Genomic DNA, 24,554 nt, shown 5'->3' on the forward strand with positions numbered 1-24,554 from the left:
CATGTGAGCAGCTGGTAACTTCTACAGAGCCACTATTACTAATGGCCTAGACTTCTGTGAGCAGCAGATGCAGGTATGGAAGCCAGTGACACTGGCACAAGTCATCTCTTTAAATCTGTCTTTTCCTACTTAGTAGTGACAGGTTTTACACACATGAAACTGACTACACAAGGACTTGAGATGACATGATGGTCCTCTGAAGGGACAGTTTTCATATTGAAGTGTTACTGACAGCTGTGAGCTCTGTAAGGATCTGATTCAGGCCTCCGAATCCTCAATTGTAAAGGTCAGAAGATATAAATAAGAGCAGTTTCACTCAACTATTGAATCTGAGAACACTTTAAAAAAAAAAACACACAAAAAAAACCCTCACAGCAAACACCCAATACATGAGCTTAACACCTGCTGACACTTAACTAACTGCAAACCTATCTGCAAGGTCCACCATGCTCTGGAAATGCCTATGTAGGGTCCTTACCTCCTGCTGTATGGCCACAGAAAGTTTAGTCTGTTTTTCTACCACCAAAGGTCTTTCCAACTGATGAAGGGCAGAGAATAGTCCCAGGTTCCCGGGAGGGGGAGGGGCTCAGCCACACATTACTATTTTGAGGAAACAATGATGAACAGCACACACACTAGTCTTTAATTTATTTTAATAGTATAAACCTCATGTAGGTAGTATTAAGCCACAACAACAAAGCCACATTGAACAGTATTTAGTAAAAGGCGCTCATAACCATGCACGGCAACTCTCTACACAGACACAATGATGCAGATTCTCCTTCAGGACTGAAGACATTGATTAGATAGAAAATTCAGTTTAAAAAGAACATGCGGGTTTTTAAATGCCATCACATAGCTCATTTACATGGGGAGAAAAGCTGTACAAAATGGCAGCTCTCCACAGGTTTTAAACCTGGAATCAAAAGGTAATGGCATCCATGGCGTTGTCTATAGTGTGAAGGGCAGAAGTTACACAACCGGTCCCAAGAAAATTCCACACTGGACTTTGCTTTAGTAGATGTCCTTTAAAAAAAAAAAAAAAAAGAGGGGGGCAGATAACTCAGTTGTATATCTCTTAATAGAGAAATCCAAACTATAGGTACAAACTAGTTGGTACTATGAAAATGTGCAGCTTCTCAGTTATAAAACTAGTTGAACACTGATTTACAAGTTAATTGGGAAAACAGACTAGAAAAATATTCCAGCACTTGAGTTGTGTGTGCAGCAGCATTGACATCTGTGAATGAGTGGACTGTTGGGATGACAACTGATGGTGCCTTCCTGAAGAAAGGCCATTCTTAATGTGCAGTCTATACCAAACGGTACCCAAACAGTAAAACTTAACAGTGATAATGTTGAGCCTTTTTCCTACATTCCATGTATAAATACCAAAACTATTGAAAAATCAACTGAAAGTGCATATTGCTGAACATTAGAAATGTCTTTTTTTTTTTTCTTTTTTTTTCCCTTTCTAAGCCACTTTTAAGTTTACTGCTAGGTTGCTGCTAAGACAATAGCCCCCAAGAAAATGGAAGGATTCATTTAGAGACTGCCAAGCTTCCCTGTGTTTTACTTGGAAAGCCACTTTCAATAGTGTGATTGTCATAACAGGCAATGACACAGGCAAGATTGAACAACCACAAGCGGTGAGGCCAGGCACACAAGTGGGAAGCTTACGCCAAATGACCCACGTCTCACCAAAGGCACTGAGGACTACAGTCTTAACAAATTATTCTTTAAAACACTCCAGTAGTTTATTTCAAAAACACAAAGAGCAATCTGTGGGTCAGGCAAATTTTTGCACTTGGCTTCCTCCAAACGAGGTGCCTGCTCACCATGGTCACTAGCAGCCTCTGCCAGGCTGGGCTGTGTCTCCCCAAGTCTACATCTCAGCCTAAAGTCCCAATCTAAGAGACAAATTTCACTAGAATAGACCTGGTGGGTAAGCAAAATATGTCAACCTTACTATTAAATATAACTATTACAGAATGTATACTTAAGTCAGGATAAGCCTCACTTGCTTCTAGTTAAAGGGTCAATTTACCATTTGTGGCTTATATGCCACAAGTTGGCTATCAGCATTGTTTTTAGAGAATGTTTGGAAGGCTGGTTATTTTCCACCACACAGTACCCAAGTCTTGCTGAAAGAGCACAGGGTAAATAAGGGAGACTGCTGCATCCCCTTGGATCCCAAGTGCCCATCTCTGAACCACAAAGCTCCAGGCTCTGGAGAAGGCTGAGGGTCTCAGTCACCAAGTTCCTTCCAGTTAGCCTAAACTGGTTTGTGAAAAGCAGGTTTATCCATAGTTTTGGATATTAGGCTAACATCTCTCTCAGCTTCTGGGCCCTTGTAAACTTAAGAGAACTTCCCTCCTGTCACGATCTTTCTGGCTTGAGGCTTTATTGTGAAGGAATGAATATTACCTGGCCCAGGCAGTCCCCTGTCTCAGGAAAATAAAGTTGGTAAGAAACTCACCAGCACAATGTCCCTGTTAAGGGAACCTTACAACACCCACATCAATTCACATTAGCAACACAGTATCAACTCTTGACAACATAGACGTTTGAATATGTGGCTATGTCTGTATACATAATGTACACCTATGTACACGCATTATATACACTGTACAAAAAGAATAATATGAACACATGTACATTCATTCAGTCATCTAGGCCTGTAACTCTGGACATGCACAGTGCAGCTGAAGAGACAGGTTGTGTGCACTGGAAGTGCACACTGATGGGAGGCACTCAATGAGGAAGTCCAGAACCTTGTACAAAACACCTAGGGCAACCCCATCTTATTCTGGAGTTGGCTTTAGAAATTGACATTAGAGTTAAGACTTTTGGAAAGAGCCACATAATCTGGAGACTGGAAGTTAGGCCAAGCCAGAGGTAGGGCATCTGTTTGTTTTTGTTTCGTTTTGCCAGTGTGAGATGTTCCCAGGACCCTCCTCCTAGAGAAAAGCAGCTATTAGGTGGTGCTTTTCATAGCTTGGACTTGGAGGAGAGTTTCAGCAGCACCAATAGCCCCACTGCACCTAACCACTGGAAAGCAGAAACAGGCTTCCAGACCTCCATGATACCAGGTCCCAGACAATAGATCCAGCTGTCAGGGATACTGATCAGAGGAAGTGCATAAGCAAGACTATATACCCTTCAGGAAACAAGTGTGTGTAGTATGGGTGATGCTGCTCCACTTGGAGGCCACACTGACCACCCTGGTTGATGCCATGACTTCCTCAGAACACTGTCCACATCTAATACTGACACTGACAAACTAGAAAATCATTCCAAGGGCATAAGTGACTCCACTTGAACTTTAGTTACAGAAACTCAAGACAACACAGACTTAACTGGAGCCTCAGGAAGAGACTAGGCAGTAAATAAGCCCCTTCAACACACACTGCAAACTGGAAGGACAGTGACAACTCTAACACTCTGAGGAGTAACTAGGATGACTTGTTTAGGGAATTTGGTCTCTGTCTACATCTTCTGTCCTGTTTTATCCCAAATTTCAACATGGAACTAAACATTATTTGAGATATTTCTGGAAGAGCTCAGTTAGCCAGGTCAGTCCTGCTTCATCAGACTTGGAGTATCACAGACTCATAAATCGAGGGTGGAAAGCCTTGAAAGCTTAAGTCCAGACATCACTGGGCTATATATAAGAAATGGGGAAGCGGGGTGGGAACAGGCTAACCTTCCTAGGTTCATTTGACAAGAGATGAAATGGGACATCACTCAAAGTTTGAAATTATTTCAGTTAATGAGAACGTCTTATGGATATAATCATTAAGGGTAAGGCCACAAAGATCTGGACAACCAGTGAAGGAGTTTGGCCCAAAGTGGCCCTGTGAACTGGTCATTACCAATAACAGGACTAACAAAGGACCAGGTTAGAATCATCAACTCATTTCTAAGCAAAATCTTTGTGTATGTGGTTTTTGGCCCCCTCTAGTGCCAACTTATTGGAGGTTGGCACTTATCCAGCCATGGTCTAAGTAGCCTAAATGGGAGCCAAGATACCCAGGCCCTGTCTGAGGGGCCTAGAGATGACTGGTATGCTCACATACACTGTAGGAAACCTCTAAAGGTATTAGATAGACCCACTGTAACTGTACTTATGCCTAGTCCTTTTGTCTTAAGTTTGAATGTACACATAAAAAAAATTAAGTCCTTTCCATCATTTTATACTAGTCATCCCTGCTGTTCTCCAACACTGGCTTCCAAATCTAGCTGGGAATTTAGAAGCTAGAGATACTATCTGCACTTAAGCCCTATTAGCAGTGAATAAAGTGTCATTAACTCCTCAAAAGAAAACAGCTTATGTAGCCTTGAGCTCCATAGCTGTACCTGTCCATCAACCTTACAGGAGGTATTTTTCTTAGTTTCTGCTAATCAAAAAGTAAAACCAAGTACCTGTCCCAACCTTCCACATTTTTTCAGCTGCTGCAGTCTTGTGCCTGTGGGAATGCAGAGAGCTTTAAGTCAGATCCATCTTCCTTGGAACTGAATTCTGCACCCATTAGTAGCTATGGTCATTATAATTTGAAAGAATTTGTGAATAAGGGTTTTTCTTTTTGATTTTGGTGCTGGGGATGAAACCCAGGACCTACCTAGTGCACACTAGGCAAGCACTCTACAAAGTAACCACTCTACCCCACTCCCCACACCCCTTTAAAACTCAGATGGTATTTCCTCATTCAATTGCTCAGGTTGGCCTTGAATCCATAATCCTGATGCCTCAGCTTCCCAAGTGCTGGCGTTACAGGCCTGCACTATATGCCCTGTCTGAGGATTGATTTTGGATCCTCTTAAGAGGGTGGTGTGCTATTATTTTAAATGCCCCAGAAAGCTTTGTTGGACTAGAACATACCTAGTACACTGAAACCACTAATACTTAAAGATCAGAAAGAATTTATCTTGATGCCTTTTGTTCAGTCATCTAACCAGGCAGTGAGGAAATACAGCCCCCATCCAACTGCAGATTCTGAGTGATCACAGATACTGGCCCCTCTCCAGGCACACCAGTAATAAGAACCCTTACAGCAGAAGCCACATTCAATCAGGCCACCATGAACTACAGGTCATGTTATCAGAGGGTGTGTATCACCTACTTTGAACTTTTTTGGTCAAAGGCCCCAGTTCCTATGAGTTGGTTTGAGGGAGCTGGGCATACTTTCAGTCATAGGCACTCTTGACAAGCTGCAGTCTAATTCTGAAAATAGTGAAGCCCAGGTTCTGGAAGAGTCTACAGACAGGCATCATGGATCAGGACCATGTGGGCAAAGACTCTGACACACATTTCTGCCTGGTACAGCCAGCAGCTCTTAGTGAGTCACTGCCAGTTGTGTTACCACACAATGCCAGGAATCCACATTTCATTCACAGGAATTTAGCTCAGCACCACCACTGCACACAGGTAGGAGTGTTGCCCCTCATCTAAATGTGAATGATTGTCTCCTGTACCCTAGTGAGCTTTCACAGAAATCATTAGCATTTTGACAAAAGAAACAGTTTTCCATTTGCCCTGTCCACAGGCAAGATGTTAACATTACAGATTTGATAAGAAGTGCTTAGAAAGTGCTAGCATTACCCTGGTAATCAGTAGCTATTAATTCCAAGGACTCTTCTTAATGTATTTACATATACTGTTCTTAGGTTCTTTTAATACTAGTCTCTGACATTATAAAACTTCAGTATTGTTTTTGCCCTTTGAGAATTTCTAAATACAAATTGATTAAAAGATTGTTCCAAAATCTGCTTCACCAAAAGGTGTGAAAACATTTCTTAGGGCAGGGAAGTGTTTTCTACTCATCTTTAGTTGCTATTGTCTGGGATGAACAGGAAGAAGTGGCTAACACACTGGAGACACCTGCACACACCAAGACACTGCTACTTCCCTTCCCTTGCACCTGCACAGTCCTTTGAGGCATCCCACTGTTGGCAGCTGTCAGGTGTGCACTATAGACTAGCTCCAGTGATCTGGCCATTGTATTCTGCAGTCTCCATCTTGAGGATGTAAGGTATTATGCTGTCTATTGAAACATTGCCAATGAGACCAGTAAAAAAAAGTTCTTCTGTTATGTTGGAGCTCATGAGCCTCAGTGCTGGCAGGCGGACAAGGATCCTGGCCAATCTGAAAGAGAGAACAGGCATTAGAGTAATGAGGTGTCTGGCTGCCTGTGGCCAGCTCTTAGAGGTCCTTTTGGAACCACACAGAACTAAACCAAACAAACATCTTTTTTGTTGTTGAAATAAAGCAATACAACTAAAGTTTAGCATAAAGACAAAACAAAACAAAAAAAAGTACAAGAGATGTATGTGCAGGATTGGTGAGATGGCTCAGTAGACAAAGGCACCTGACAACCTGAGCTTGATCTCCAGAATCTGTATGGTGCAAGGAAAGAACCAACTCCTCCACATTGTCCTACAGTTGCACACATGCATGCCTACACACGTATAATATAAATGCATAAAGTTTCCTTTTGTTTTTTGAGACAGTTCCAGAAGAGTGCTCCCTTTCTGTCACCAGCAGTTGCAAACTTCCCACCTAGCATTCCCTTATTTTTGCACACTCTTCTACACCTGGAGCTGTCAGTGATCTAACAGAGGCCCTGCCAGGTTGCTAGAATCTGACCCAGCCACACATACATACCCTTCTCTGTTGGGCAGAACCTTGTGCCTCACCTGTATGTGTCTTCTGAGTAGGTTTTCTGTACATAGTCCTGTAGCTCCATCTGTGCCTTTTCCTGGAATTTTTCAATCTGGCTTGTGCCTGTCAAACCTGGATGATCTGAAAACAGAAAAGTAAACCTCAAGTTTCTCTCTGTATTTGGAAAGTGTCACAGACATCTTAATCTTCTTTTTCGTCTGTTGATATACTTATTAAATATAAGCAATTGACCTCTGAAAGCTAGCTCAGTGAATTGGGAAGTTGTCAGAATGCTGCCTTTGCCTCTGTATTTTTCCAAGGCTGCAAGAGGTCCACAAGTAGGTGTGGCTCCTAGGTTGAGTCCCCCTGGATTGGCTCTAAACTTTTTTTTTTTTACTACTATAGGAAACACAGATTTGTAAAGATACATGAGGAATATTCTCCTTCCAGATGTTTAATTACATAATGACTACTTTTCAATAGATACTTTTGTTGTATAGTAAGGAGTCTGAGGAAGAAGAGAAAAGGTTATGCTACATTCAGTCTTTGCTGCTGAAGTCAATAATCAGCCCAAGTGACTTCTCCAGTGCTTTGAGAACAGCTAGAGAGGAAGAAAGTGAAGATAGCTGGGTGTCTTTTGGTTTCCACCAGGAATTCTTCTGCCTCTTCAGCTGCTACAGTCAGACATGTTGCTATCTAAAGACAGTAAAGCTGAGCTTCAATCTGTCTGGATTATATATGCTCAGAGAAGCTGGAAACCAGCAGAGCCCAAACAAGAAAGACGACCACTGGACAGTAATTTTATTTGGTCAATGGCTTGGTTAGGATCTTTATCCTAAATCTACTCAGAACATGAATCCCCAAGCACACTTCTTCAGGGCTATAGAGGCAAGGATTTAACAATTGATGTATTAATGCTAGGTAGCAAAGCACTTATTATGAACACCCTGGGTTACGTAAAACATGGAAGGGCTCTCCTACACAATTGATGACAACATTGCTGCATTCAGAAACATCAGTAGACATAGTCCAAAGTGCCAAAAGTCCCCACTGCATATCTTACCAGGGCTAAAGAGAACTATAGCTTTAAGGTATGCATACTCATAGCCGTCTATATCCAGTTTCGCCATGCTGTTACAGAACTCCTGCAGCTTCCAAATGTGCTCCATGACTTGCTTTATCCGGTCACCTGAAAGCTTATCTAGAAAAAAATATCACAGAGCCTCTGAGGAAAACTCTTTAAGGAGCCACACAGACAAATGGAGGGTAAGTTCACTTTCTAAAGAGAAACAAGTTATTTCAAGCTGGTCAAGAGCTACACTTCCAGGTTAGAAGTGAAGTAGTAAAAGGTGTTTGTGCCTAGAGATGGTTCAGTAGTTAAGAATACTTAGTGCTTTTGCCGAGGACCTGGTTTCAGTTCCCAGCACCACATGGTGGCTCATAATAATCTATAATGGCAAGGGCTACTATTAGGATAAAAAGTGAATAAAAATAATAATGATAATAATGTAAATAAACAACAGGATTCAAAGCAAAAAAAAAATATGTAATGCCAGTTCTAGGGGATTTGATACCCTCTTGATCTATGGACACACAAATATACATGAAGAAAACTTATCTTACAAGAGAAGAGTTGTTGGTCCATTCACAAAGAACAGTTGGGTCAACTCTGACATAGGCTGGGCTTTGTCATCTAGGCCCAGACTGGATCAAGATGCACTCCATTCCCATATTCCTAGGACCTACCTTCCTGGATGCTGTTCTGCAAGTGGTTGACAATGGCTGCCAGTATGGTGGAGAGACTCATGACCTGTGCGCACTGGGCCAGACCAAGAGTGAAGAGCTCATTCCAGCAGGCCCGTACCAGGCTGGTGTTGCAGTCCTGTCTGGGAACACAAGGATAAGGCTGAGTGTGGTGCTGACTCTAAGCATGTGGGCCTTATGGACTTAAAAGCACCAGCACAATCTACCATCTAGCAAAGAAAGATGTGACAATGGTCTTTGACAAAGTGTGACAAACTGTGACAAAGTCCTTCAGTAAGTCTGTGAAGGTTTTAACTAAAGTCTCTTAGATGACAAATCACAAGACTTTTTTATGGCGACAAGGTGTCCAAACAGGTAAAGGTCCTTGCCATTAAGCCTACCGACCTGAGTTTGGTCCCCAAATGCACATGGTGGAGAGAACCAATACCCCCAAACTTTCCTCTGATCTCTATATGCAAGCTGTGACATACATAGTTAAGAAAGAAAAACATTTTTTAAAAAATGTGTATGTGGTATATGGCCATGATTGTATGGTTATATGTGCATGTGTATATTTGCATTTAGGTAGAGGTCAACATCACATGTCTTTCTCAACCATACTCCATTTTCAGAAAGGGTCTTTTACTGAAGTTGGTGCTTACTGATTTGGCTAGGCAGGCTGGCCATTGAGCTCCAGGGACTCTATGTTTACTTGCCCAGTTTTGAGTTTTTCAGACATACACCTGTATGTCTTGCTTCTATATGGGTTCTGGAGATCTGAACTCAGGTCTTTATACTTCTGCACAGGCTCTTTACTAAGCCATCTCCTAAGTCCCAGTAATGAGAAACTTTATTAGGGGTTGAGGAGATATTCAGACAGTAGAATGCTCAACGCCCTGAATAAAACCGGGTGGTACACTTGTCATCCTAGCACTCAGGAAGTGGAGGTATGAAGATCAGAAGTACAAGGGCAGCCTAGGTTATATGAGGTAGGGTCTTACTATGTAGACCAGACTACCTCTGGTTTTCTTAATATTAAGCTAGACATGGAAGTACTGAAAGTCCTAACTCTGGGAAGGCTCACACAGATGGAGATCCATAGGACTCTTGCTGGACCTTGGCTTCAGGCTTCCTGGCCTGCTGTTCCTTAGGAGAATGTGCTACACTGGGGCAAGTTCCTGGGATCCAGTCCAGTTCCACCTAACTCTGGCTTTGTTAAACCTAGCTAATTGGGAAGACCTGTCTCCTGAGGCATGCTCCCCTGAACCTACTTGGGGAGTTCCAGTCCAGTGAGAGACCTTGTACCTGAGGTATTTTTTTACCTGAGATTGTCTTCTACACACACACACACCTAAAATTTGTTTTTGTGGGATTGGGAATGCATAAAGCAAACATTCTACTACTTAGTCATATCCCCAGTTCCCCCATTAAAGCTTATTAAAGTTTCTCATAGCATTCTAAATCCTAATAGTCCTAGCTCAGCTCTGGGTATATGGTATCTGTGATTTGGGTCCTCCAGCGAAGATGAGAAGCTGTATAGATCAAGGAACAAGCACTGACTACAGATTCTGAAGGACAGAAACGCTGTATCGGGCCTGGTAGGCAGGGGAGCTACAGCTAGTGTTGGGGAATAGTCTGATATATTTTGATGCTAATTACTGCTTGCTATCTGTGTGACCCACTTTTTGCTTAATAAAAAGCCATCCCACCTGGGCAGGGCAGGAGATAGGTGGGGCTAGGGGAAAGAGGAATTCTGGAAAGAAGAAAGATAGAGACCTAAAGGGAAGAGAGGAAGGCCGCCATGGGTTAGCTGGAGGAAAACATGGCTGGTGGTGTGGATGGAGAATCCAGCCCAGATGAAGAACATGAACAAGGATTTGGGATTATAGAAGTTATTAGAAGCAGATGACAGGGATCCCATGCCTGTTTCACTATGGGAGGTAGTTTAGAGGATTGATATCTGCCCTGTCCCGGGTTAACTAAAGGATATTTTAAAATATAACAAGTGTCTATGTTTTAATTGATCGCTAGCTGGGCCTACAGATAATATAGATAATATGTGTAATTTAAAAACAGTAAGCTAGAACTGAAACAGCTCTTGTGTAGTCAGTACAAGAGGAAAATGATTGTAGATGGTACACTGCAAAACCTTTTACTTCCCACTCTGCCAGAGAGCTGGAGAAACTAGCATCTCTAGACAGAGCTATATCATCTAGTTGCCTCAGCTACATGGAGCCATTCTCATGTCCCAGGTGCAGCCTTTATTCTCTTGGGATCACTATTGTGACCACTAGTTTAAGAACAGTATGTGGCCGGGTGTGGTGGCGTGTGCCTTTAATCCCAGCACTCGGGAGGCGGACGCAGGTGGATTGAGGTGAGTTCGAGGCCAGCCCACCTGGTCCACAAAGCTAGTCTAGGACAGCCAAGGCTACACAGAAAAACTCTGTCTCAAAAAACCAAAAAAAAAAAGAAAAATAGACCAGTATGTGTAGTATAATAAAAACCCCTTCAAATGTGCTAGCCTGGACAAAGAAACTCTAGAAGCTTTTAACTTGTTCAGATGGGAAAAAAAAAAAAACCTACTCAGGGAAGTAGTAGCATCACTGTTTAGCTCCACACCAAGGCATCTTCACATAACAGTATTAATAACCCTGAGATGTCAACTATCTCCCAGATGGCAGCAAGGGCAGGCCATTGTCTGTCCTAAGAAGTTCACATGAATTTGCAAATGTTTATTCAACCATTACTGCTTGTCCAGTTGCCCTTGGAATGAAAACCCAAACCTGTCCATCTCTCCTTTAATAATGAAGTATGGTGAACTACTGTCACCATTACATGCGGGACATATGCCACAGCACCCAACCCAGTAGCACACTGCTATCTGTAGATCCCCTTTCATGTTCAGCTGTGGGTTAAGAGGTTTATTTCTGTCATGGATTCTACGGAGAAAAACTGAAGGCTCAGAGAAGTAAGATGACTTTCCTACAGCCTTACAGCTGTCAAATGCTGTTCTTAATGATTCTCTACCCAGATCTGCTTACTGTAGGCCACTGCTACGGTAAGCAGTGGACAACGTAATGTCTACTGTTAGGGTTACCCTGCAGCATGCAGTTTCATATGGCTTTTTATGTTACAGCCAGACTATAAGCCACAATGGTGGCCTACTCCAACTGGACATTAGTACAGTAGCTGAACTGGCATTGGGACAAACAGGGAAACAGTGATGTTTATGAACAAGCAAACAGGAAGGGCTTCCCTGCAAAGATGACACTGGCCAGTGGTCCACACAGGCTGGCCAACACTGAGGAGGCAAGGGGTTATTTAGACACAAACCAGTGCTGGCACTCATCCTATCAATGGCCAGACACAGCTCCTAACAACAAATCCCCGGCACATACAAGAACTACTGCTTCCTTCAACCTGTTGATTACATTTAATCAAACTGTGGGCTAGTGAATGAGGTGAGCTGGAATCATCACACTGGAAAGGGTCTCAGAGGCCTCTGGCCATTTCTAGAGGAGCAACTCCCATTATTCAAGGACACCCAGGAATAAAATCTACTTACCCAAGTGCCTGGAAGGCTGGGATTGACCTTGCCCAGTGCATGGAAAGGAAAAGCAGGCGGGATGCAGACTCGCAGATGTAATGCACATTGAGGTACTCTGGCATAGGACTGGGCATTGTAAGCTGGAAAATAGGAGGCACTGTGACATAAGAGCTAAAGAAGGGACAGGTGCCCTTGTCAACCTATCTCTCCTGTTAACAATGGTAATAGCCAAAAAAGCTGTCTCAGCTCTCAAAGAACTTCCAAAAGCCTGTCAGTAAAGTATGTGTCCATGTAACCAAAGCTTTCACCAGCTCCCATGGTTTCATGTCCTTACTTGACTTAAGTCCAGCAGTCTGGACGGGGGTTCAGAGGCATATATGGCTCTCTCCAGCTCATCCATACAAAGATATCTTAAATAACTCTTATCTCAGCTTATATTGTTATTTGTCCTATTCACTGGCCAAGTGTTTTTAAGGGTGGCTTCAAGATGATAATGAAAGGGTGCTGGACAAAAGCCCATATATGAGAAGATAATATCTCATTGGAAAAACAGCTTGCCAGGGCTCCGGACACTCTAATGTCCACAAGGGCATTGGAAGCAACCTGAGAAGTAAGCCTTGGACAACTGTAGTCAAGGACCCTATCTACCCAAGTGACTGACTAGGTCTCTCCAGTACAGAGCACTGAGACAGGGAATTTATTCTGGAGACTACAGACTGGAAAGCATTCTGATGCCCTGTCAGGAGGGCAGACACAGAAAGAGCATGGAAAAGACTGGGGATTCACTAGTATTCTTCAAAGGTAGTGGCTGTGGCTCTAGAGGGCAATTTCATTAAAATCAGAGTCTGGCTGCCTACTTGCTAACAAGTTTGATTACTTCTCTACATAGTAGAGAGGCCAACAAGGTGCCCACCTAAAACTCTGTTACTGTCATAGGAAGGAAAAGGCAAAGAAGCCAGCCCCTGATCTTCAGTGGCTAGCACCATGGCAGTGTATCTTGACAATGATGAGTCACACTTATTGAAGGGTAACTTTCAGAACCAAATGGCACTGTGGAAACAGTTATATAAAGAAGCAACAGTAAAATGCTTTGGAATTCAAGATTCTGCCACAACTAAAAAATGAACTTGCTGCAAGGTCTGACTTTTGAAATTGTAGACTAGCATTGGTACAGTATCTGGCTCCAGCATACTGGACAGGTAGGTAGCACGTGTTAACATATGTGTACTCACCTTAAATGTGACGTGTGTGTCTGAAAGGAGGGGGCCTTCAACTTCAATGATGGGTGTTGACTGATCTCTGCTGATGACATGGATGCTCCCTCCTCCACTAGCATCTATCCCATCTGCCAGGCTTGGAGGTGAAGCACTATCTGTGGTATTAAGTGCTTTTGCTAAGGTATCAAATGCCCTGTGAGCAAAATGAAGCCGACATCAATGGTTAAGTGCAGTAAGAGCGCCCTAGCTGATTCTACTTAGATCCATGTTCTTCCCCCTACCCCCAGATCTGAATATTGCTATTAGATTGCAAATTAACAGGAGGACCAAGCAGAGGACTGTGTGGTTCCCACCAAGCACCTATCTGGACTGACAGCTAGCACATACCATTTAGAAAACAGGTGTGAGCAAACAGAAAAACAGGAAAGAGGTACACTGTTCTGTTCAGGTGTAATACACAGTGCTCAAGACAACATTTGTCTGATAAAGACCCTGGTGTAGGGAATAAACTGCAGTTATGACTGCCTTATGGCACATGGTATGAGCAGGTCCTCTTCCAGTGTAGGTGCCCACAGTTAAATGATTTATAACATATGTGCCAAATGCTGGCATCCATCCTTACAACACAGTGCCTGGGGCTCATACCGAGTAATCTCACTTGCAGACTGGTCCTCTGGCATTTCTGAAGTGTCACCATTGTTCAAAGATTCACTGAGGTTGGCCAGAGAGGTCACTACATTTGCCAGTGTACCCAGAGCTCCTTGGCTTGTTTCAGCCTATTAAATAATAGTAATATATATATATATAAAAACAGTAATATTAAAAAAATTAGCACACACATTTGAATGACTTAAGGGCAATGAAGTGAAGGAGGTATGTTTATTCAAGGCCAGCTTATAGGTGTGAATAAAGGGTCACACCAAGGAGATCTTTCTGTTTATCTGCTGGAAACAGAATGGGTCAGGCTTTTTGGTTTTTGTATCTTGGTTGTGATCATACACAGCGATCCACACATGTGATGCATAACAGAAAAACACACAAAGTAGATTTTTCTAACCACAACTTTTGTGCTTCATAAGATATTAAAGAAGTGTAAAAGAAACAACAACAACAGGGAGGAAATATCTTCAAGTCACATGTCTGATAATGGTTTAATAGCCAGAGTACTGAAAGCTCTCAATAACACAATACAAAGATAAACTAATTTTAAAAGGGATAAGGATCTGAAGACACTTCTCCAGAAAAGATGTATAGATGGCCAATAAGTGTTTTCAACCTCACTTCAGATATAAATCAAAACCTCAATGATGCTTCAGATGCCGAGAACAGAGAAAGCCAACTGTGTGCGCGCCTGTGTTTTGATTAGAGAAATATAAACACTAAAATCAAAGTTTTAAGCACAGAACTGATTAATAAATTATGGTAGAACCACAGAGTGCTGCAGGTCACCACAATGGGACCTTTTGGACCAACATACATCTCAGTCTACAAGTTTGTTCTCTTTGGCTCATTTGTCAGGCTACTGCAGATTATCTAATGCAAAGGAACTGGAGCGTCTGCAAACGGCTGCCTTAAAAAAAAAAAAAGTAGCTACTGCTGGGCATGGTGGCACACGCCTTTAATCCCAGCACTCAGGAGGCAGAGGCAGGCAGATCACTGTGAGTTTGAGGCCAGCCTGGTCTACAAAGTGAGTCCAGGATAGCCAAGGCTACATAGAGAAACCCTTTCTTGAAAAACCAAGAACAACAACAAAACATAGCTACTATCCCAGCATGCTGGTAGCCTACCAATATATATAATAAGGGAAATAAATTAATAGGGAATAGAACCATAGAATGTCCACAAATCTGCCATGTGATAGTGATTATGGCAATTCAGTTCTGACTGGAGAAAAGCCACCAGCATCTTTAGAACAAATCCTAGGATGACTATTATCACAAGAAATTAATGGAGCTACAGGAAGCTATGCTTTCAGCATCATCTCTGATGGTCAAGAGAGCAGGTATAGTAGGCAAAGCAGCCTGCACTGCAACACACAGGAGAAGAGAAGAATGTTACCTTGGAATCTGTGGCCAGGAGAACTGTACCATCCTCACGTATCAAAGGCTGCTGGATATTCACAAGCATCCCTGGATCAAGAAGACCTGTTTGTCTATTTAAGACACAAAGAAACCCAGAGTAGCTTCTAACATTTAACATTTTCTGCACAGTGTACTCATACTGCATTCAGTTGACTTTCATATCTGCAAGGCTGTCTACTGAGAGAAAAGCTCTAACACTCAGTGCCGGGTGAGTAGCCAGCGGTCTGCCCCTTATGGCTCCTCATAAAGCCATGCTACAGGCTGAGAGAGGACAGAACTCTTTGTGTAATACATTTTTGATTTCTGATTTTCCTTATATTTACTCTCTTTAAAATCAGTTCAACAGTGTGTTAAAAAGAATATAAAAGCTAGTTGGTGGCATTATCTGGTCCTTTCTTCACCTTGGGCCTTTTGTCTATACTGTAAAAAAATAAAATAAAAGCCCTGTACTTTGACTTATAGACAGCTATTTTCTTATATGAATGAAGCCTAAACTGCAGGATTAATTATGCCCTGGAGTGACCCTCAGAAGTGTTGAATGGATCAAAAGGGAGAAACCTGCCAGAGCTATGGCAGGTGAGAGCCATGTGTGTGCCCTTCCCAGGGTTATCTGCTCTTCCTTGCACCAGTTTGGAGGCCAATCCCAGTGCTGTTCTGTGAGAACAGGAGACTGACCTTGTTCCATCTTTGTCTGCCACAAATGTGGGAGTGGCTATCAGAGGACTTCTCAGGTCTTTCCGGATATAGATCTTCTCAGTTGAAGCAGCACAATTGCTTGGTTTCTCCCGTTGCACATCAAAAGGCTTTCGTTCACTCTGTACAGCTTAAATTATATATTCACGTTTAGAGAAAAAGAGTCAAATGAATAAACACCGTAACACTGTAAAGTTGTCTCTTAGAAAATCTCTAACTCTGGTGTTTGGTCACCAAGGACTTTCCAGTCAATGTAAAGAGTCAAAATCAAATAACCCCAATGCAAACCTAAAGGTATACAGAAGGATCAAGATGACAGGTGTTGCCTGCTGAAAAACTGGCACTCTGGTGTCACCTAAGAAGGCCAACATGGTCCGCTGGGGTTTTTGTTTGTAACTTCTATCACTAATCAGTTGGATTCAGCCTAAGAGATGCCTATTTTCAAGTGGAACCTTCACATACATTATCCCATGTCACAAATAGGAGAGCAATCTTCCTGGAATCCACTTCCAGCCGGAAGAGCTTCAGCAAACTAAAGGCTGTTAATTGTATACAGCAATTTCTCTCCCAGCAACCCAGTGTAAGAATGCGTAAATAGGAGCTGGAGAAGGCTCAGCAGTTAAGAACATATTACTCTTGAAGAGGATTAGAATTCAATTCCTAGCACTCATTTCAGACAACTCACAAATTCCCGTAACTTCAGCTCCAGGGAGATCCAAGGCCTCCATGGGTACTTGCATTCACATGTACACAGTACACATAGACACCTACACCTAGCTTATGTATTTCTTCATTTAAAGTCAAAAGTAAACACCTTACTAAGCAAGCGTTTACAAGTGTGATGGGCCCTGCTACTCACATTCCATCTTCATGCCCATCTCTAGGCACTTCTTCAGCCGACAGAACTGGCAGCGGTTGCGGTGGTGCTTGTTGATGATGCAGTCTTGGCTACTCCGGCAGCTGTAGGTCAGATTCTTCCTTACACTCCTTTTGAAGAAACCTTTGCAACCTTCACAACTGACAGCCCCATAGTGACGGCCTGAAGGGAAATGAGTGAGCACATGGTCTGGTTCATCATGGCAGCCTGACAATATGTCTACCTCATGTGTCTATATTGCTACAGTAACCTTACAAGGTCATGATGGAAACCCAAAGCTCATAAATAACATGACTGGCACACAAGCATCCTAACACATAGAGAAGCTCAGGCAACACTGCTCCAGTGTGCACATCTTGGCTATAGAAGCACTCGGTGCCACCTTTACTGCCAGACTGAACAGCCTATGTCATTCCTACATTTTTCTTACTCTCTTTGGAGTCATGTCCTTGTCCCTAAGCATCCCCTTCAAGGAACAAGGTTATAAATCACAGTTTACTTCTCTACTCAGTATAGTGGCCTTCAGTAAATGGCATATCAGCTCACCCTTCTAAGCTGATAAAGTGCTGCTGTACGTCAGGAGAACTTTGCAGCTAAGACTGCCCATACTGGACTTCTCTTGCTTCCAGAGCCCCAGACTATAGCTCTACTGTTAGGAGGACACTTCAGAGCATCACTCTTCACACTGACTACAGAGGTAAACTGGAGAATCCCATTTAACTTTCCCTTTGATGCACCATGGTACTGAAATGACCACTTGTCAACATTTGGCTTGACCTTCCTTGCAATGTCTCCTTGAACTTGGTATCTCTGAGTGACTTCTAAGAGCTGCAGACAGTGGTACTATAAGGCTATGTGATGAGGCCTTTCCTTGGAGCTCAGAAGAGCCCCGATCAATAAGGAAACCAGGTAGTCTTTGGCTGTTTCTGTTCCTGCTTCATGTATACAAAATTTGCAAAGTGTGTCTCCTTGTTTTTAGCAGGCATACATTTCCCTCAAACACTCCAATGGCAAAGTCCTAACCATTACAGGAGATTGTACAAGATGCCCAAAACAGTCTAGAGAAAGGCAATCAGTACCAGTAGCAGCACTGTCTGCCTGCTCCCAGATGGAAGATGGGGCTTTAAATGGTAGGATGAGCTGGCTTTACCAAGACAAAGAAAAGGTAGCATCAGAAGCAGGTATCAATGGTAGAGAAATAGTACACCAGTTTAAAGGGAAAAATCAAGAGCTTCTGAAGATGCTTAATTAAGCATCTTCCTAAGTTTGGTCCAACCCCCTTTTCAAGAAGACAAAATAAAATCTAGGACACCAAAACCTCCAGACTTCCTGTGAGTGGAACAAAGCTGCCTCAGAACTCCAGTCTATGCCCCAGATTCTCAGAGCTAAATGTCTCCAATCCCACTACATGCCTTTACTGCCTCACTTACCCTCCATAACTACCCAGTGCTAGCAAGCCTCCTGTCTCCCTTCACCAGAGATCTAATTGTGGAAACTTTTGGGCTCTCCTTGAAGGACACCATAAGCACAGATTTTAAAAGCTCCTTAGAGGTCTTGGGTCTTCACTCAACACGTATGCGTGAGTGCGTGCGTGCGTGCAAGAATGCGAACCTGTGTACACTTTCCCAGGGGGAACTGCATGGTTCCTACTTCTCCATTATAGAAGCTTATCACACAGGGTACAGTGAAAGGATAAAAAGAAAAGTGAGATAGTTTGGATGAGGAGAATTATATACAAAACACACTTTAGGAGAACCGAATAAGATGAAACAAAGTTTTACTTAATAGCATATAAACACTTGGAAACAAATCACAGTTTCTTGACTTTTCCTATCAGTTTGAATAATCTGACAAAGTACTTTGCTTATTATGTCTAGGTCCATGTTTGAAATGTATATATAATGTTCTTTCTCAAATAACCATTTCCCTACCCTATAAAAAGTCATATTGTTGCTCCATGATACGTGCGAGAAGCCGGAGTCACATACCAGAGGCTTTGTCGCCACAGACCACACAGTATTCCACCACCTGGGGCCGCTGGACGTCTGCCTTCCCCAGCAAACGCTCCACAGAAGCAGAATCCGTGACGATCTAAGATGTCGGCAAACAAACAGTGCCAATTAAAAGCTAGATAACTAAGTAAAGTAACATCTAGTTGTACATTCTTGGGTATCTTAACGAAATAACTCTGAACAGAACTGGGATTACTCTGACTGACACCTTCATTCAACAGCCAGGCAATTCTGCTTCCCCAGTGGTCTGCACTTGTCAGTGATTGCTCTCCTATCTTGTAACCATCACCAGGACTGGAGGCCACAGAGGAATCACAAACAGATTCTCTAAGATAAAGACAGGCAAGGTTCTTCAGCTATGTTTGTCATCCCATCAAACAACATGGAAACATGCACTCTGGTGTGTTTGTCAGTTATACCTCGGCTTTCCTGACTAGACTGTGTGTTGAAGCGCCTGATGATGGTCTAGTACAGATGACAGCAGAACCAGCCCTGCTGTTTCTCTCACTTGTAGGTAACTCTCTAAATGACAAATAGTAGTCTATCTAGGAGAAAACAACTAATATTAACCTGAGAAAGCTTAAATAGCAGTTATTTAAAATATACTTAATTCGTTCACACAATAAACCTTCAAATGAATCTCACATGGTGGGACCATATACAGAAATCAGGTAAAATGACCTCTGAAATGTGACAACATCAGAAACCAGTCTTTGACAAATCTGTGCTTTTAACAAATTGGGATAGTTTAACATCATAAGATCAGAACACACTCTGGGAGAGGGAGGATGAGACAGATAATGCTTTCTAGCTGTCTTAGAGGATATTTCTGAAAGCAGAACACACTAACAGTCTAAATCTAGCTCAGCAGGGAAAAAATAAGTTCCCAAGTTTCTCTGTAGTAGAAAGAATGCTCCACAACAGTAACAGCCAAACAGTGGGACTAATCCAGGTAGCTACCAAGAGATGAAATGATTAAAGCAGGGCTGAGTAGGTAGGTCAGTCAGTAAAGAGCTGTATAAGCACAAGACCTAAGCTTGCATCATCAGGCTTACTGGCCAGCCAGGCAGCCTCTCCAAATTAATGTATTCTAGGTTCACTGAGAGAGATGTCAAAAATAATGTCATATATAATATATAAAAATATGTCCAATATAAAAACACATCAAAAGATTTTGAACAAATATGAGTCTAAAGAGATGGCTTAGCACTTAACAGTGAATAATGCTCTTGTGGAGGACTCAAATTTGAACAGTTCACAACTGCTTACAACTCTAGCTCTAGAGGGATCCAAACACCTCTCAGGCTTCTGTGGGCATCTAAATATACTAAAAATATTCACTTCGACATACCCCACAAAGACACTCACATGGGTGGGGGACTAAGGCAAGGGGCAGGAAGTTGACAGAGGAGGAGGCTTGAGGGAAAGAGAACAGAACACTAACTTACATCTCTTCCCTGTGGCTTATGTGTGGGAGCCCCAATAGGTAGAGATTCACTTTGGGAAGATGAAAAAAGTTACAGATGGAGGTACAATAATGGCTAATATGGTAAATTTTATATTATGTACAATTTACCACAAATTAAAAAGTAAAAACCAGGCTAGGTGTGGTGGCACATGCCTTTAATCCCAGTGCTCAGGAGGCAGAGGCAGAGGCAGAGGCAAGAGGATTGCTGTGGTCTACAAAGTGAGTCTAGGACAGCTAATGCAATGCAGAGAAACCTTGCCTTGAAAAACCAATAAGTAAGTAAGTAAGTAAATAAATAAATAACAAGCCAGGCATGGTGACGTGTATCTTTAATCCCAGCATTCAGGAGGCAGAGGCTGGGAGATCTTTGTGAGTTCAAGGCCAGCATGGTCTACAAAGTGATGAGTTCTAGGATAGCCAGAGCTATATAGAAACCCTATCTCAAAAATAAAACAAAACATAGATTCCCTCTTGACTTTGTCAGAACATGTCCATGCCTGATCACTCTAGGACACTGGCATTGAGCCTCCACACTTCACAACTGGCCCTGATTTGTTTTCCTTTGGTGTCTGCTCATTTTTTGTGGCTGCTCCCAATTCCATTTTGCTTCTCCCTCTCAGAACAGAGAAGAAAAGTAAGACAGAGCTGGAGATAGGAAGTAGAGAGCAGTTCCTGGAAATACGTGAGATCAGAATGAAGAGCTGGTCCAGACTTGGCCTACATGAGACATAGGTAAGAGCAGGTGTTCTAGTCTGACCTCTAGGGGGTGCTTTCAAAGATATCAGAGGCTAATGGTTTCCACTATGTAGCCTTTTAAGAGCAATTCTCCAGTGGTTTCATTATCACCTAGCCTATGCCTGTGTCTTTTCCTTGGATTAGCTTCTATCCTTTCTTACTGTTCCTGAAGATTGTCTACTGGCTATGGCCATTTAACTTACTGGCTTTTACTTTAGCTTGTAAAATCCTGCCATGCTTGGAAATCCCCAAAGGGATCCCCTAGGGGTGGATCTGGCTTCCAAGGCAGGCAAAACAGAGCTGAGAAGTGCTTCAGTGTCAAGTACAGAAACAACCACCTGTTACCCAGGCTTTACCTGGATCCTGCCAGGGACAAGGTTGTCTGAGGTGGTGAATATGAGCTGCTTGGCACTGGATGTCTCCGGAGAAGCCAGGATCACCTTTCCAGTTCCAGCTCCATCTGGGCTGGTCAGGATGAACTGCTGTTTGGAGGATCCAGAGGTGTCCACCGCGGTGACTATCTGGATCTTCTGTCCTGTCTGCTGGTCTGTTACAATCTACAAGATACAACACAGAAGCCCCTTTGCATGGTGTACTTGTAGGCAGCACTCAGGAGACGATCGCTAGAATCAGTATTGGTCTTAGATGTTTTTCACCAGTTGTGATGACTGATCTTCACTGTCAACTTGTTAGGGTTTAAAAGCACTATGAAACACACCTGACTGTCAATACTAGGAAGACCCACCCTGAATGTGAGTAGTGCCATACCATGAACTGGGACCCTGGATGGAACAGAATAAAAAAGAAAGTGAACTGAGCACCAGCACTCAGTCTGTTCTGCTTCCTCACTATGGATCTAATGTGACCAGCCATCTTGTCTTTCTTTCTGCTGCCGTAATTTTTCTACCATAATGACTCTATCCTAAATCTGTGAACCAAAATAAAAGCCCTTCCTTTTGTAAGTTTACTTTGCCTGGTGCTTTGCCAAAACATTTAAGAAAAGTAACACACAAGTTCCATGGCAAAATAAGATAAATATATAGTGAGCTTTTCATAAATTATTTTATTCTAGTATCCTATTTTTACTATTTTTAGAATTAAAAGTCCCTTTATGAAGACAATCAAACAATAGGCATAAATATTTTTTTAAAGGGGGATGGGGTGGGTGGTTGTGGTACACACCTTTAATCCTAGCACTTGAGAGGCAGAGATAAGTAGATCTCTGAGTTCGAGTCCAGCCTGGTCTACAGAGCGATTTCCAGGACAACTAGAGCTACCTTCACAGAGACAAACTGTCTGGAAAAAAAACCTCAAAAGCCCCAGTCCTGTGATAGTCAAACGAGAAGGCAGTCCTAACTCTTCAAAAATCTGGAGATGGTTGTTTTAAAGAAGTGATACTTCTGAAGGGAAAGTCCTGTAAGGAACTTGTATTGGGTGGCAGAATTCACTTGGCTTTCTGTTGTGAGTCATCACCAGCCCACCCCATTTTTGGACTCTGAGATTTCTTAGAGGCCTGGCACATGGAGAGAAGATAATAAAAGACTGTGAGATGCACTGACTGAGGAGAAAGCCTGACCCCAGTTCCTTGAAGACTAAGTCTCTTCTTCCTTGAACTCATAATTCTTTTCCCTTAGACTCTCAAGGGCTGGGATTACAGGCGGGATTACATCACACTTGGCTTTTATGTACCATTTATTCTATGAGGAACACTAAGTAAACACAGAACACAACTTTTAGCTTGGACTGTCTCACACCCGCCCTTGACTTAAGTTTACAAAAGACCATGAGACAACTGAAGCAAGCTTAGAAATAGCTCCAAGTAAATAGGTAAGCTAAGAAGGGGCTTTCTCAGACCCCATAGCACCTCGATTTTATTCACATGTTTGGCCCCAGAGCAGTGGCAAAACTCATTTCTGTTAAGTCACAAAGTTTGGGGAAGCTTGCACTGCAGTCTTAGGAAGCTTATAATAAAGAGAGAAGTCCAAATTTCCCTACCTGAAGCAAACATCCATGCCCTCTGCCCACCAGTGAAAGAGAACTGAGGCGGAGATGACTGAAGAGGAGAGATCCTTTTCTCTGAGACTTTTTACCTATTCAGAGCTGATAGGTATGTATTGCACATTAGTGAAAGAGCTGAGCACAACTCACCTCTAGTATTTTTCTGCAGAATGTTGGTTCCAGGGAATAAGGTGGTAGACAATGGGTAGAAAACTGCTTTTTGAGTACAGTGGGGTAGAACAAAATAAATAAGGTGGGGGTGACACAACATGGCAAACAGACCACAGTGCTACTGAAGTGCACTTAAATTTTTTTTCTTTTTTTGTAATGTGCATTTCACTAACAATTATGTATCATTTTTAGGTGGTCTTAACATATTAAAATATTAATTGTAAGCACTAGGGCAGCAAATGAAAGCATCCCCTCCCCTACGAAAGGGTTTTTCCTGTGTGGCTTTGGCTGTCCTGAAACTTGCTCTGTAGACCAGGCTTCAAACTTGGAGAGATCCACCTGCCTCTTCCTCCCAAGTGCTGGGATTAAAGGCATGCACCATCACTGCACAGCTAACTGAAAGCACCTTTAAAAGATTTGATAGGCAACAAAAGAAATCATATAAACATCTCTATTAAAACCAGAAAGAGAAACCGCTGCCAATTAACATAGAATTTACACAAAAGGGTGATATTAATCTTAAATTACTGATAATCTCAAAGTATGAATAGTTTTCATACACCCAATAAACTATAGAGGTTATTAGGTAAAACAAGACTGAACACATTTCATATACAAAGACACAGATGAAGAGATGAAGATGTACCTAGTACATAAAAATAAAACAGAAAGACAATAAAAAAGGAGTAAAATACATTAATCTCAAACAAAATAAGCTTCAAAACAAGGAAACTATCAAGCCCTATAAAAAGGGACTGCATAATGAGATTCAGTTCTCAAAGAAAGGTGTAATAATCCTAAATCCATATCCACCCAAAACAAAGGAGCAAAATACATAAGGAATCTGGGATTAGGATGTAGCTCAGCTACTAGTTAGTTAGCAGGTACAAGACCCTAGGTTCCATACTAGGACCAAACTCCCAAAACAATCAGGCAAACAAGACAAGCCCAGACAGAACTATAGGGAAGGAGGGATAAGTCCAGAGCTATGGCTGGAGATGCTGATGCCTTCCTGTAAATACCAGCAAGCAGGCATACAAACTAATAAGGAACTAGTAGGCTAAGCAGCATGATCAGCTTGACATAAATGGCATTCATATGACAATCCTTTTAATACCCACAATACCTCTACTTCTCAGACTTGCACAGGATAGTCACAAACAGAAACTACATTCTGGCTCTTAAAATGCATTGCAAAAAAGTTTACAGAGTGGAAAGCATATGAAGTATGTTTTCAAATTTAATGAGATAGAAGTAGAAATCAAAACAATATACTTCTGAATAGAACACAGGTTGAAGGCACAGTCATAAGAGCAATTTTACCTTAGCCTAAGTGGGGCTCACAGGAGAA

General features: G+C 42.3%; 1 protein-coding gene across 7 annotated transcripts in view; it reads right to left on the minus strand.

The window, feature by feature from the left end:
* Positions 1–636: 636 nt before the first annotated feature.
* Positions 637–24,554, minus strand: part of NR2C2 (nuclear receptor subfamily 2 group C member 2) — a 71,967-nt gene continuing 48,049 nt past the window's right edge. For all 7 annotated transcript variants that reach the window (XM_084764954.1, XM_084764955.1, XM_084764950.1 and 4 more), the window contains 12 exons: positions 21,391–21,591; positions 18,808–18,910; positions 16,802–16,981; positions 15,925–16,072; positions 15,227–15,320; positions 13,814–13,944; positions 13,184–13,361; positions 11,970–12,091; positions 8,408–8,547; positions 7,725–7,862; positions 6,697–6,802; positions 637–6,145 (listed from right to left, as the gene is read on the minus strand). In XM_084764954.1, coding sequence (XP_084621080.1) covers positions 5,971–6,145; positions 6,697–6,802; positions 7,725–7,862; positions 8,408–8,547; positions 11,970–12,091; positions 13,184–13,361; positions 13,814–13,944; positions 15,227–15,320; positions 15,925–16,072; positions 16,802–16,981; positions 18,808–18,910; positions 21,391–21,591 — 1,716 coding nt within the window. In that variant the 3' untranslated portion in view covers positions 637–5,970. The remainder of the gene's footprint in view (positions 6,146–6,696; positions 6,803–7,724; positions 7,863–8,407; positions 8,548–11,969; positions 12,092–13,183; positions 13,362–13,813; positions 13,945–15,226; positions 15,321–15,924; positions 16,073–16,801; positions 16,982–18,807; positions 18,911–21,390; positions 21,592–24,554) is intronic.

This window comes from Acomys minous, assembly GCF_964271855.1.
Source record: "Acomys minous genome assembly, chromosome: 17".
In the NCBI taxonomy this organism is placed as follows: Eukaryota; Metazoa; Chordata; class Mammalia; order Rodentia; family Muridae; genus Acomys; species Acomys minous.